Genomic DNA, 15,462 nt, shown 5'->3' with positions numbered 1-15,462 from the left:
ATATTTTATTCCTTTAGTAGATGCTCTTATCCAGAGTCAGTTACAATCATTGCATTTAATTGAAGTGTTTACACTGTAAACGTTCAAACATACTGGAAGTTTGTTTATCAGACTCTCACCTGTTCCCAAGTTAGTGTGGTCCTTCTCAGACTTGACACTGTAGCTAAAGCAGACCCTGGTCTTCACACACACGGTGGCTCTCTCACCCAGCACACAGTCTTCAGAGGGCTGCTGTAGGTTGATCTTGTTTGGGTCAAAGGTCATGTTGGCATAAAGCTCAGCAACATCCTTGGACCTGGATGACAAACAACAGAAATTCATAAACTTGTAACTGGCATATGAAACTGTTACAATAATCAATGAACTGTGAATGAAACCATTTTTTTATCTACAAAAATATAAAGAGGAGAAGCCAAAATGATAGAGCTATAGTTCTTTATACAGTAAACATCAAAATCGAATTAAAAGCACATTATTCATTTATAATGTAAAGATGTGTGCAAGCCCTCTATAAACCACGTCGACGGCCATGGCGGCTCTACAAAAGCATCCATAGCCAAGTTATACAGTGCATTCGGAAAGTATTCAGACCCCTTGAATTAATCCATATTTTGTTACATTACAGCCTTATTCTAAAATGGATTAAATCAAGAGCCCAGGAGGAAGGGCTGCCAAATCATGTTTTAAGAGTTTTGCCTCCTGGGAGTTGGAGTTTTTCCACATAGCCCTGGTCGGCCTTGGTCAGCTAGGCCTGTTCCAGCTGAAACTGAGTGGGCGGATCCCTGGCTGGGGTCGCTGTGGTATGAAATGTTGGCTCAACTCCAGAAGAGAAGAGAAAGAGAGGACAGGACAGAACAGGCTCCATGAGAGAAGAGGAGGAACAGGGGTTTGAACAAGGAGAGGAAGGTGTTGTTGGTTCAAATCCTGAAAGGGACACAGCTGTATAAACCAAAGTGACAGTCTTTGATAGATGCGATAATGTTATAATAATACAGTTTTGTGAGATGATATTTGAGGTTACTGCTATTACTAATAGTTGAAGTGGAGTGTGTGTGTGTGTGTGTGCGTGAATGTGTGTGTGGGTGCATGCGTGTGTTTGATACTGAACGCTGAGGCACTAAACACTCACCAGAACAGAGAAGCCCCTCCCAGCCCTCCGATGGTAATGTCTATAATTCCGTCTCCGTTCAGATCCATGACTCCGTGGATCGACTGGCCAAAGAACTTAGTCTTCACCCCGTCTCCAGGGCCTGGGATACGCTGAAACCACACCAGCACACACATTCAGAAGGCTAACATTAACGACGCTCACTTTTACTGTATGCTCTTAATACTGTAATATTGTAATCTTACTGTAATGTACTGTAATCTTACTGTAATCTTACTGTAGAATAGTCCGAGAACACATGGTCTTGTCTTTCTTTACCTGCACATATTTTTCCTTGATGGTCTTCTTGGCTCCATGGTAGACGTAGACTGCCCCTTTGTGGTCGTTCTCCAGTGGCGCCCCGATGGCCACGTCCCGGTTCCCGTCCAGGTCTAGGTCACTGACCTCTGCGATGGCGGTGCCGAAGCGGGCGCCACACGGGCCGTTGGTGTTGACGATGGTGCAACCGTTGGAGTGGGCCGAGGTACAACACGTCTGGTTGTCTGGCTTCAGCGTGGTCTGGTGCTCAAATAGGCCCTTCTAGGTAGGAAGGGAGGGAGATGGAGAGACAGAGGGGGGATAGAGAGATGTTGAGTAACAGATAGATAGTTACATTCATTATATGACTGTTTGAACATTATTTACTACCTGTCCCAGACCTGCTGTTTTCAACTGTCTAGAGACAGCAGGAGCGGTAGAGATACTCTCAATGATCAGCTATGAAAAGCCAACTAACATTTACTCCTGAGGTGCTGACTGGTTGCACCCTCGACAACTACTGTGATTATTATTATTTGACCCTGCTGGTCATCTATGAACATTTGAACATCTTGGTCATGTACTTTTATAATCTCCACCCGGCACAGCCAGAAGAGGACTGGCCACCCCTCATAGCCTGGTTCCTCTCTAGGTTTCTTCCTAGCTTCTGGCCTTTTTAGGGAGTTTTTCCTAGCCACCGTGCTTCTACACCTTATTGCTTGCTGTTTGGGGTTGTAGGCTGGGTTTCTGTACAGCACTTTGAGTTATCAGCTGATGTAAAGTGGCTGTTCCACTGGATGTCATAAGGTGAATGCACCAATTTGTAAGTCGCTCTGGATAAGAGCGTCTGCTAAATGACTTAAATGTAAATGTAAATCTAAGAAGGGCTTTATAAATACATTTGACTGATTGATTGAGTGATGAATCAGGTCAACTACACACACAGTACACCACACACCTCATTGAGTTTGTAGACGTACACCTGTCCCTGTTCCTCCCTCTCTGGGCCCATGAACATAGGAGCTCCCACCAGCAGGATGTCTGTGTAGGAGTCCTGGTCAACATCCACCGTCTGGAGCACGCTGCCAAAGTAGGAGCCAATCTACAGGAGATAAACAGAGGTCAAAGTAGGAGACAATCTACAGGAGGTAAACAGAGGTCAAAGTAGGAGACAATCTACAGGAGACAGATAGAGGTCAAAGTAGGAGACAATCTACAGGAGACAGACAGAGGTCAAAGTAGGAGACAATCTACAGGAGACAGACAGAGATCAAAGTAGGAGACAATATACAGGAGACAGACAGAGGTCAAAGTAGGAGCCAATCTACAGGAGGTAAACAGAGGTCAAAGTAGGAGACAATCTACAGGAGACAGACAGAGGTCAAAGTAGGAGACAATCTACAGGACATAAACAAGAGGTCAAAGTAGGAGACAATCTACAGGAGATAAACAGAGGTCAAAGTAGGAGACAATCTACTGGAGGTAAACAGAGGTCAAAGTAGGAGACAATCTATAGGAGACAGAACGAGGTCAAAGTAGGAGACAATCTACAGGACATAAACAAGAGGTCAAAGTAGGAGACAATCTACAGGACATAAACATAGGTCAAAGTAGGAGCCAATCTACAGGAGACAGAACAAGGTCAAAGTAAAAGACAATCTACAGGAGACAGACAAAGGTCAAAGTAGGAGACAATCTACAGGACATAAACAAAGGTCAAAGTAGGAGGCAATCTACAGGAGACAGACGGAGGTCAAAGTAGGAGACAATCTACAGGAGACAATCTACAGGAGACAGTGGTCCTTCTGTAGCTCAGTTGGTAGAGCATGGCGCTTGTAACGCCAGGGTAGTGGGTTCGATTCCCGGGACCACCCATACGTAGAATGTATGCACACATGACTGTAAGTTGCTTTGGATAAAAGCGTCTGCTAAATGGCATATATTAGACAGAACGAGGTCAAAGTAGGAGATAATCTACAGGACATAAACAGAGGTCAAAGTAGGAGGCAATCTACAGGAAACAGACAGAGGTCAAAGTAGGAGACAATCTACAGGAGACAGAATGAGGTCAAAGTAGGAGACAATCTACAGGACATAAACAGAGGTCAAAGTAGGAGACAATCTACAGGAGACAGAACGAGGTCAAAGTAGGAGACAATCTACAGGAGACAGTGGTCCTTCTGTAGCTCAGTTGGTAGAGCATGGCGCTTGTAACGCCAGGGTAGTGGGTTCGATTCCCGGGACCACCCATACGTAGAATGTATGCACACATGACTGTAAGTTGCTTTGGATAAAAGCGTCTGCTAAATGGCATATATTAGACAGAACGAGGTCAAAGTAGGAGACAATCTACAGGACATAAACAGAGGTCAAAGTAGGAGGCAATCTACAGGACATAAACAGAGGTCAAAGTAGGAGACAATCTACAGGAGACAGAACGAGGTCAAAGTAGGAGACAATCTACAGGACATAAACAGAGGTCAAAGTAGGAGACAATCTACAGGGGACAGAACGAGGTCAAAGTAGGAGACAATCTACAGGAGACAGACGGAGGTCACACTACGTTATAATCACTCAGCCTGAAATAGAAACGCGGCAGGAGCTCATGCTTTAATTTAATGAAGCAATAATGTCACAGGGAATGTGGTATATGGTATATACACTGAGTGTACAAAACATTAAGAACACCTGCTCTTTCCATAAACCAGGTGCAACTCAATATTAGGAAGGTGTTCCTAATGTTTGGTATACTCAGTGTGTATACGATGCAACGTGGAGTCAATCAAATGTATTTATAAAGCCCTTTTTACATCAGCCAATGTCTATACAGTGCTATACAGAAACCCAGCCTAAAACCCCAAACAGGAAGCAATGCAGATGTAGAAGAACGGTGGCTTGGAAAAACTCCCAAGAAAGGCCGGAACCTAAGAGGAAACCAGGTTCTGAGGGGTGTCTGTCCAGGAACTCCTCTTCTGGAGTGCCTGGACACAGCCCTTAGCCATGGTATATTGTCTCATATACCACAGCTTTAAGCCACTCAGCATCCAGGGCTTGAACAACCCAGTTTCTAATTTAACTAGGCAAGTCAGTTAAGTTCATTCTTATTTACAATGACCCCAGCCAAACCTGGACAACACTGGACCAATTGTGCACTGCTCTATGGGACTCCAAATCACAGCCAGATGTGATACAACCTAGATTTGAAACAGGGACTATAGTGACACCTCTTGCACTGAGATACAGTGCCTTAGACCACTGCACCACTCAGGAGCCCACTATAATCTTAACCTCTACTGAATCTCAAACTCAAGTAGAAACACGGTATGAGCTCATGCCTTGACATCAGGGACCTAATCTGAATTTTATGCTTTCAAATACAATTAGGGACCTAATTGCAGTATTTCAGTGCATTTCTATCTAATGTATACGAATTATGTCCTCAACCAGTTTGTGTCGCGTTGGTTACAGAATGTATAGTCTCTTCCCACACAGCGGTGTCTAACCTTAACCCATGAGTTTGGCAAAGCAACCTACATAATGTAAAGATGTGTATTATGATGATGGTGGAAGATTGATGAATGACAACTGAACACACCTGCTCTCCTTTCAGTACTTGTGTGACTGTGATGATTTCCCCATCCAGTTTGTAGACGATGACTCTGCCTGTGTGGTTGTACCGCGGTGCTCCTGTGATGTATAATTCACCATTAGGGGTTGATGCTGACTGTACGGCATAACCTGCAGGGAGAGCAGACATACACACATATTAGAGCAGTTCATGATCGCAGCTTAAGGACAGAGCATGTCCCTATTAGTGGGTTATTTTAGTACGTCTTCCTCCTGGTATTAGTTCACTTTAGTCTCATTGTTAAGAGGATGTGACCTTGGGACTATAAGGTTCTATGTGCGCAAAGCATAGTTCTGAGATATTGAGCATACATGTTTTCACATACCAGATCTTAGAACTGTTTTGTTGTGAATTCATTTTTATTAACCCATTAAGGTCCTCACCTAAAGTGATTATAGGTGACTAACACATTTTTTGCCAATAATGTCAGCTAGAATCTTATAGTCCCAAGGTCTCGTGTGTGTGTGTGTGTGTGTGTGTGTGTGTGTGTGTGTGTGTGTGTGTGTGTGTGTGTGTGTGTGTGTGTGTGTGTGTGTGTGTGTGTGTGTGTGTGTGTGTGTGTGTGTGTGTGTGTGTGTGTCTGTGTGTCACAGTGTGTGTGTGGTTCATTCTCTGAGCACTGTACCGAAGAGTTTTTAATGATCTGCTGTAACTCTGCCAGTGTTTGAGTTTGTCTGAAACGAACAATCACACAGATTGTTCTTGATGACACTTTTATTAAATCATATTATTCTTGAATCCCTCACAGCGTCTTCACTGTGGTCCAATGCCCCTTGTGCCCCCTACTGCTGGTCAGGTGTATTTATTTGAATGATAGGTATGATGTGCAATGAATAGATTGCATAATAAGGTGGAAATGTGAAATTAATATGTTTGATTTTTAAGGTTGGGGAGAAGTGCAGTGAATAGTGACACTTTTTAGGACGTCAATATAAATGAATGTATTTATTTTAATTTTGTCTTGCCTTTTAATCATTATACGTGTTATTGTTTTAACCATCGAGGACCAGTTTGGAAACAAGCATTTTAATGAATACTTTTAATTGATGTCCTCTGGGTCCACATTGTACATTTTGTTGTATCGGTTTGTTACCCAAAGTAAATTCAATTCAATTCAGAAAGAACGAGTGGGTGAGGTGTGCTACTGTTAACCCTGTGTGTCTGTTATTTCAGTTAGAGTATAAGCATGTCAGCATCCCAAAAGCCACCCTTTTCCCTATATAGTGCAATACACTTGACTAGGGCCCATAGCGCTCTGGTCAAAAGTAGAGCAATATAAATGGAACAGGATGCCATATGGGATGCAGTCCATGTTTCTGTCTATTTCAGAGTAATGGTGCTGGACCTGTGCTGTTTATACAGGAGCTGGGAGGCATTAAGGACTTGGACCACTGTCCAGTTTCCAGTGCCAGTACAGGTTGTCATTGGACCACTGTCCAGTTTCCAGTGCCAGTACAGGTTGTCATTGGACCACTGTCCAGTTTCCAGTGCCAGTACAGGTTGTCATTGCACCACTGTCCAGTTTCCAGTGCCAGTACAGGTTGTCATTGGACCACTGTCCAGTTTCCAGTGCCAGTACAGGTTGTCATTGCACCACTGTCCAGTTTCCAGTGCCAGTACAGGTTCATTGGACCACTGTCCAGTTTCCAGTGCCAGTACAGGTTGTCATTGGACCACTGTCCAGTTTCCAGTGCCAGTACAGGTTGTCATTGCACCACTGTCCAGTTTCCAGTGCCAGTGCAGGTTGTCATTGGACCACTGTCCAGTTTCCAGTGCCAGTACAGGTTGTCATTGCACCACTGTCCAGTTTCCAGTGCCAGTACAGGTTGTCATTGGACCACTGTCCAGTTTCCAGTGCCAGTACAGGTTGTCATTGCACCACTGTCCAGTCTTCAGTGCCAGTACAGGTTGTCAATGGACCACTGTCCAGTTTCCAGTGCCAGTACAGGTTGTCATTGGACCACTGTCCAGTTTCCAGTGCCAGTACAGGTTGTCATTGCCTCACTGTCCAGTTTCCAGTGCCAGTACAAGTTGTCATTGGACCACTGTCCAGTTTCCAGTGCCAGTACAGGTTGTCATTGCACCACTGTCCAGTTTCCTGTGCCAGTACAGGTTGTCATTGCACCACTGTCCAGTTTCCAGTGCCAGTACAGGTTGTCATTGGACCACTGTCCAGTTTCCAGTGCCAGTACAGGTTGTCATTGGACCACTGTCCAGTTTCCAGTGCCAGTACAGGTTGTCATTGGACCACTGTCCAGTTTCCAGTGCCAGTACAAGTTGTCATTGCACCACTGTCCAGTTTCCAGTGCCAGTACAGGTTGTCATTGGACCACTGTCCAGTTTCCAGTGCCAGTACAGGTTCATTGGACCACTGTCCAGTTTCCAGTGCCAGTACAGGTTCATTGGACCACTGTCCAGTTTCCTGTGCCAGTACAGGTTGTCATTGCACCACTGTCCAGTTTCCAGTGCCAGTACAGGTTGTCATTGGACCACTGTCCAGTTTCCAGTGCCAGTACAGGTTGTCATTGGACCACTGTCCAGTTTCCAGTGCCAGTACAGGTTGTCATTGGACCACTGTCCAGTTTCCAGTGCCAGTACAAGTTGTCATTGCACCACTGTCCAGTTTCCAGTGCCAGTACAGGTTGTCATTGGACCACTGTCCAGTTTCCAGTGCCAGTACAGGTTCATTGGACCACTGTCCAGTTTCCAGTGCCAGTACAGGTTCATTGGACCACTGTCCAGTTTCCAGTGCCAGTACAGGTTGTCATTGCACCACTGTCCAGTTTCCAGTGCCAGTACAAGTTGTCATTGCACCACTGTCCAGTTTCCAGTGCCAGTACAGGTTGTCATTGGACCACTATCCAGTTTCCAGTGCCAGTACAGGTTCATTGGACCACTGTCCAGTTTCCAGTGCCAGTACAGGTTGTCATTGGACCACTGTCCAGTTTCCAGTGCCAGTACAGGTTGTCATTGGACCACTGTCCAGTTTCCAGTGCCAGTACAGGTTGTCATTGGACCACTGTCCAGTTTCCAGTGCCAGTACAGGTTGTCTTATAAATATAAATAAATATAAAACACATTAGGTCTATGCTCTTAACCTACACAGAAAGTACTAAAGTAACAGAGGACAAGGCAAGAATCAAACCATAAAAACAGACATGTATAGTGCAAAAAATAAAAAGGTAAATAAATACAATGTAATCCATCTGGGTGGTTTGTCTGGTCTGGACCCACCCACGTACCCTGCCAGGCTGTGTGTGTGTGTGTGTGTGTGTGTGTGTGTGTGTGTGTGTGTGTGTGTGTGTGTGTGTGTGTGTGTGTGTGTGTGTGTGTGTGTGTGTGTGTGTGTGTGTGTGTGTGTGTGTGTGTGTGTGTGTGTGTGTGCGCATGTCTGGTCTGGACTGATATGTACTTACCCACGTACTCCGCCAGGCTCTCCTTCTTTTCATCCAGGGGGTCTTGGAAGTCTGCGTTTAGAGGAACCACGGTACCCTGGTTGGTATGCATCACTACTGTCCCGTTCCACTCATACGCCCCCACAGCACCCAGCATCACACCCTCCTACGAAAGAGATAATTTGTGAATTAATCAAGGAATGTCTTTTTATTTAACAAATGTAAAATACATACTGAGTAGCCACACATGTGAGTACAACAATAAAGTCAGATAAGACAACTTATTTCCATTGTGGTCCTCGTTATTAGACAGGCAACATAATGACAAGTGCATAGAGATACTAGGCAGCTCATCTCCTGTCTGTGTAATGGCGTCTTCTGTGACAGCATTGGCAGCGCCATTGAGGGCCTCTATCCAACTCTATGGGACAGCTATGCTACAGCACAGGAAACATGAAGAGATCCCACAGGAAGTGGAAAAGTCTTAGTGGAGTAGAGCTAAATGGGTCCAGAGTCACAATACGCCGTGTCAAGAAGACTCTGTTGCAGTAGATACAGGGTAAAGTATTTCACAAGAGGGAGATGTTCTTCGAGTATGAGTGAGACTGGGGTTGGACACAGGGCTTACGATAAGTGCAATGGGATCTTTAGTGACCACAGAGATTCAGGACACCCATTTAACATCCCATCTGAAAGACAGCACCCTACCCAGGGCACCGTCCCCAATCACTGGCCTGGGGCATTGGGATTTCTTTCTAGACCAGAGGAAAGAGTGCCTCCTACCGGCGCTCCAACACCACTTCCAGCAGCATCTGGTCTCCCATCCAGGGACCAACCTTGCTTAACTTCAGAGGCAAGCCAGCAGTGGGATGCAGGGTGGTATGCTGCTGGCCCTGTATGTCTGGGTCTATAAACATTGCGTAAGTGATATGAGGCATGGGCAGGGGAGGAAAGGTCAGGAGCCCTGATACAGCTTCAGCTGGGAGTGACGGTGTTTATACTAGGTGACGTAGGAGGAGGGGGAGTGAGAGAGACAGAGAGAGGGAGAGAGACAGGGGAGACAGAGGGAGCAAAAGAGAGAGAGAGAGAGAGACAGAAACAAGGAGGAAGAGAGGGGGAGAGAGAGAGGGAGACAGGGGGAGACAGAGGGAGATAGATAGAGCCAGAGGGAGAAAAAGAGAGAGAGAGAGAGCGACGCTGACTCAGGAGGACTGGAGGAGAGCATGTTTGCTCACACTCTGATGTTTGGACATCCTCTCACAGAAAATACATATATTTTTTAGTTTTTCCCTCTCTTCCCCCAGAGCACAGCACAGGTCTCTCTGGGCTGAGAGAGAAAAGAGGGTCCTTACGTCTCCAGAACATTTGTTGGATCCCAGTGAAACAGGGATAGATGAGATGATGAAGGACAGATAACACAACACACACCATCATTCTGTACTGTATCTGACTGGGGGCGAGCAGTGGGCAGTCACACATTCATAAACTGATCCCCATGGTAATATGCTGCACCCTTTAGCCCAGTTGACAAGTAGGCGTTAATACACTATTAAAAGAAAGTATTTTGAAATATATATATTTTTAAATAAATTCTTGCAACTATTGCCTCCGGGTGTTTTGGTTTTTTGGGAAAGAAGAGTTACATATTTTAAACCCCTTTTTCTTTTAACAGTGTAGGGCAGTGGAGTGCAGGGGTGGAAACAGGAGAAGAGGTGTGGGCACTAAATCCAGCCTGGATTACAGTTAGTATGAGTTAGTTAGTAGAACAGAGGAAAGGAAAGCAGAGATAGAAACAGACTTACTTTAGAGGTGTGGGCACTAAATCCAGCCTGGATTACAGTTAGTATGAGTTAGTTAGTAGAACAGAGGAAAGGAAAGCAGAGATAGAAACAGACTTACTTTAGAGGTGTGGGCACTAAATCCAGCCTGGGACATCTCCATCTCAAAAGACGAGGTGTAGTTACCTGACGTTGCTGTGGAAAGGACATTCACATTGATCGGTTATTACATTATTAAATGGTCTTGTTATCACAATGGGTATTAAAGACCATGTAGAGATGATATGAATCTGGTCAATTTCTCTGATTAATTTCACCAGTATTTAGATCTGTAGCGAGGAGGAAATCTAGTGTAGAGTGCATTGCTACTGCCTTCCTGAGGCTTCAAGTACTGTCGCCCTGACCCAGAAATGCCTTAGCTTTTTTGGGTCAGTAGTATTGATGGTGCTTATTGAGTGATGATCTGCTATAGTGAGTAGGTGAGAATAAACACTGCCATTTTTATCACCGAGTTCAAAGAGAATGTGATTAATGAGGGAGTCATCCTACCCTCCAAGGCAAAGATCCTGCTGCCCAGGGCGTCTACGATGTTCAGCAAGGCAAACTCATCCGACACGTTGAAGAAGTGATCTCCCACAGGATCGCTGGAGATCGACTGGATCTCCTCAATGAATTTCTTCACCTCCTTGATGCTTCTGTTGTTCCTGTTGTAATCACCAAGCACCTAAAAAGAAAAAAATATGTTTTATTTATCTAAACCTTTATTTATTTATTTATCCTACATTTTCAATGACGATATCAAGTCTGAGAAACAGTACTTAATATATACTGAGTATACAAAACATTAAGAACACCTGCTCTTTCCATGACAGACTGACCAGGTGAATCCAGGTGAAAGCTATGATCGCTGTGACATGACAGACTGACCAAGTGAATCCAGATGAAAGCTATGATCGCTGTGACATGACAGACTGACCAGGTGAATCCAGGTGAAAGCTATGATCGCTGTGACATGACAGACTGACCAGGTGAATCCAGGTGAAAGCTATGATCGCTGTGACATGACAGACTGACCAAGTGAATCCAGGTGAAAGCTATGATCGCTGTGACATGACAGACTGACCAAGTGAATCCAGATGAAAGCTATGATCGCTGTGACATGACAGACTGACCAAGTGAATCCAGGTGAAAGCTATGATCGCTGTGACATGACAGACTGACCAGGTGAATCCAGATGAAAGCTATGATCGCTATGACATGACAGACTGACCAAGTGAATCCAGATGAAAGCTATGATCGCTTATTGATGTCACTTGTTAAATCCACCAATTAGTGTAAATGAAGGGAAGGAGCAGGTTAAAGAAGGATTTCTTAGCCTTGAGACAATTGAATCATGGATTGTGTATGTGTGCCAATCAGAGGGTGAATGGGCAAGACAAAATATTTAAGTGTCTTTAAACGAGGTATGGTATTTATTTATTTATTTCATCTTTATTTAACTAGGCAAGTCAGTTAAGAACAAATTCTTATTTACGATGACAGCCTACACCGGCCAAACCCGGACAACGCTGAGCCAATTGTGTGCCGCCCTATGGGACTCCCAATCATGACCGGTTGTGATACAGTCTGGATTCTAACCAGGGTGTATGTAGTGATGCCTCTAGCACTGAGATGCAGTTCCTTAGACCGCTGCGCTACTCGGGAGCCCATTCGGGTATAAGATGCCAGTCGCACCAGTTTGTGTCAAGAACAGAAGCGCTGCTGTTTTTCACGCTCGACAGTCTCCTGTGTGTATCAAGAATGGTCCACCACCCAAAGGACATCCAGCCAACTTGACCCAACTTTGGGAAGTATTAGAGTCAACATGGGCCAGTATTCCTGTGGAACACTTGTAGAGTCCATGCCCTGATGAACTGAGGCTGTTCTGCGGGCAAAAGGAGGGGGGTGCTACTCAATATTAGGAAGGTGTTCCTAATGTTTGGTATACTCAGTGTACAGAATGTGGTCCATGTAAGAAACAGAACCTGAACCCATAACCCTGGTCCTGCCTCGGCTGGAAAATTCCCAGTTAGAGGATTCCCTTCCTGCTTATTCTCTCCTGATTCCAAGAAGCCTCCAACCAGGATTTCTGGAAAACTTGGGCATTTTGGGAAAGTTGTGCAACCCTTATCCTGCCTGCACCAAGCTAGCGAACCATCTAACCTAGGTGATGGATTGTGTGTTTATTTGAAATATGTGAAAGGACCTGGATGTGAGCTTGTCCTGACTACAAGGTCTGTTACAGCTCTGCTCTCACTGAGGTGAGGAATACGATGGATGAGGTATTGTGGTTATTGAGGTATTATGGCCTTACACTTTTGAGATGGCCTCATACTCACAGCGATACCGAACCTCTCGACATCGTCCTCCTCACATTCTTTGATGACCTTGTCGAGGTTATAAAAGTCATGTGACTCTCCGTCCGTCACAATTATCATGACCTTCTTCACCCCCGGCCGCGCCCCTCGCTCCACAGTGAAGGCCTCTTTCCTGAAGGGACAACAGGGTCGATCAGAGGTCAAATGTCAAAGATCATGGCATAAGTAGTGACATCCCTGTGATCATGAGATGTGGAAAATAGCATTTTACATCAGATCTAGTAACACAAAGGAAAGAGTGTGTTTCTGCGTTCAGGACATACAAACCATTAGGCATTAGAATATTTAATTTAATTGTATCTCTATGAAGCAAACACCCATTAATTCTAGACATTAAGAGAGAGCAACACCTTGAAAATACTTCATTCATTTTCACTCACTTCACACACTGTACAAGAAATAGACATGCTTCATTAACTGATAGGAACATTCAACTCAGCAGAACTCAATTCAATTAAGTCGAATTTAAATAAATTGAGCAGGACAAAACTGTACCAGACACCCCTGGTTTACTGTTGTACTGTACCTTGCCGTGTCAATTCCCAGGGCGGTCATGGTCTTGAAACCTGTTTGCTGGGGAAGTTTCGCCACTTTGGCCAGGAGGGATTGAGTGGTATCAAACTGGCTGAGGTTGACATTGTGAGTGACTTTCTCTCCATACGACACAATGCCCACCTGGAACATAAATATTATATTCAGACAGACTGACACTCACTCAAATACTCATCTCATCTTACTCACTCTCTTCCCTTCAACCCCCTTTACCCTCATCTCACTCTCTTCTCTTCAACCTCATCTCACTCTTTCCAATTCAACCTCCTTTACCCTCATCTCACTCTCTTCCCTTCATCCTCCTTCAACCTCATCTCACTCTTTCCAATTCAACCTCCTTTACCCTCATCTCACTCTCTTCACTTCAACCTCATCTCACTCTTTCCAATTCAACCTCCTTTACCCTCATCTAACTCTCTCTAATTCAACCTCCTTTACCCTCATCTCACTCTCTTCACTTCAACCTCATCTCACTCTTTCCAATTCAAACTCCTTTACCCTCATCTAACTCTCTCTAATTCAACCCCCTTTAACCTCATCTCACTCTCTTCCCTTCAACCTCCTTTACCCACATCTCACTCGCTTCCCTTCATCCTCCTTTACCCTCATCTCACTCTCTTCCCTTCAACCTTCTTTACCCACATCTCACTCTCTTCTGTTCAACCTCCTTTACCCTCATCTCACTCTCTTCCCTTCAACCTCCTTTACCCTCATCTCACTCTCTTCCCTTCATCCTCCTTTACCCTCATCTCACTCTCTCTAATTCAACCTCCTTTACCCTCATCTCCCTCTCTTCCGTTCAACCTCCTTTACCCTCATCTCACGCTCTTCCCTTCAACCTCCTTTAGCCTCATCTCACTCTCTTCCCTTCAACCCCCTTTACCCTCATCTCACTCTCTCTAATTCAACCTCCTTTACCCACATCTCACTCTCTTCCCTTCATCCTCCTTTACCCTCATCTCACTCTCTCTAATTCAACCTCCTTTACCCTCATCTCCCTCTCTTCCATTCAACCTCCTTTACCCTCATCTCACTCTCTTCCCTTCAACATCCTTTACCCTCATCTCACTCTCTTCCCTTCAACCTCCTTTACCCTCATCTCACTCTCTTCCCTTCAACCTCCTTTACCCTCATCTCACTCTCTTGACTTCAACCTCATCTCACTCTTTCCAATTCAACCTCCTTTACCCTCATCTAACTCTCTCTAATTCAACCTCCTTTACCCTCATCTCACTCTCTTCACTTCAACCTCATCTCACTCTTTCCAATTCAAACTCCTTTACCCTCATCTAACTCTCTCTAATTCAACCCCTTTAACCTCATCTCACTCTCTTCCCTTCAACCTCCTTTACCCACATCTCACTCTTCCTTCCTTCATCCTCCTTTACCCTCATCTCACTCTCTTCCCTTCAACCTTCTTTACCCACATCTCACTCTCTTCTGTTCAACCTCCTTTACCCTCATCTCACTCTCTTCCTTCAACCTCCTTTACCCTCATCTCACTCTCTTCCTTCATCCTCCTTTACCCTCATCTCACTCTCTCTAATTCAACCTCCTTTACCCTCATCTCCTCTCTTCCGTTCAACCTCCTTTACCCTCATCTCACGCTCTTCCTTCAACCTCCTTTAGCCTCATCTCACTCTCTTCCCTTCAACCCCTTTACCCTTATCTCACTCTCTCTAATTCAACCTCCTTTACCCTCATCTCACTCTCTTCCCTTCATCCTCCTTTACCCTCATCTCACTCTTCTAATTCAACCTCCTTTACCCTCATCTCCTCTCTTCCATTCAACCTCCTTTACCCTCATCTCACTCTCTTCCCTTCAACATCCTTTACCCTCATCTCACTCTCTTCCTTCAACCTCCTTTACCCTCATCTGACACTCTCTTCCTTCAACCTCCTTTACCCTCATCTCACTCTCTTCCCTTTTCAGTCTCCTTTACCCTTATCTCACTCTCTCTAATTCAACCTCCTTTACGCTCATCCCACTCTCTAATTCAACCTCTTTACCCTCATCTCCTCTCTTCCCTTCATCCTCCTTTACCCTCATCTCACTCTCTTCCTTCATCCTCCTTTACCCACATCTCACTCTCTTCCCTTCAACCTCCTTTACCCTCATCTCACTCTCTTCCCTTCAACCTCCTTTACCCACATCTCACTCTCTTCCCTTCAGTCTCCTTTACCCTTATCTCACTTTCTAATTCAACCTCCTTTACCCTCATCTCACTCTCTTCACTTTATCCTCCTTTACCCTCATCTCACTCTCTCTAATTCAACCTCCTTTACC

At 44.9% G+C, this 15,462-nt stretch overlaps 1 protein-coding gene across 30 annotated transcripts in view; it reads right to left on the bottom strand.

Annotated features, from left to right (window-relative positions):
- Window positions 1–15,462, bottom strand: part of LOC118379527 (integrin alpha-1-like) — a 92,164-nt gene that overhangs the window by 25,241 nt on the left and 51,461 nt on the right. For 28 of the 30 annotated variants that reach the window (XM_052458370.1, XM_052458369.1, XM_052458361.1 and 25 more), the window contains exons 1-10: window positions 13,150–13,978; window positions 12,585–12,735; window positions 10,756–10,930; window positions 10,328–10,401; window positions 8,450–8,594; window positions 5,001–5,143; window positions 2,364–2,507; window positions 1,427–1,687; window positions 1,130–1,260; window positions 120–295 (exon numbers count right to left, since the gene is read on the bottom strand). In XM_052458370.1, the coding sequence (XP_052314330.1) occupies window positions 120–295; window positions 1,130–1,260; window positions 1,427–1,687; window positions 2,364–2,507; window positions 5,001–5,143; window positions 8,450–8,594; window positions 10,328–10,401; window positions 10,756–10,930; window positions 12,585–12,735; window positions 13,150–13,307 (1,558 nt within the window). In that variant the 5' untranslated portion in view covers window positions 13,308–13,978. Of the gene's footprint in view, window positions 1–119; window positions 296–1,129; window positions 1,261–1,426; window positions 1,688–2,363; window positions 2,508–5,000; window positions 5,144–8,449; window positions 8,595–10,327; window positions 10,402–10,755; window positions 10,931–12,584; window positions 12,736–13,149; window positions 13,980–15,462 lie in introns of those variants that run through there. The other 2 variants (XM_052458404.1, XM_052458355.1) reach the window with 2 other exon arrangements.

The sequence above is a fragment of the Oncorhynchus keta genome, chromosome 12, assembly GCF_023373465.1.
Source record: "Oncorhynchus keta strain PuntledgeMale-10-30-2019 chromosome 12, Oket_V2, whole genome shotgun sequence".
NCBI classification, from domain to species: Eukaryota; Metazoa; Chordata; class Actinopteri; order Salmoniformes; family Salmonidae; genus Oncorhynchus; species Oncorhynchus keta.
Note: the sequence above shows the minus strand (reverse complement) of the source record. Positions and strands in the feature narration are given on the sequence as shown.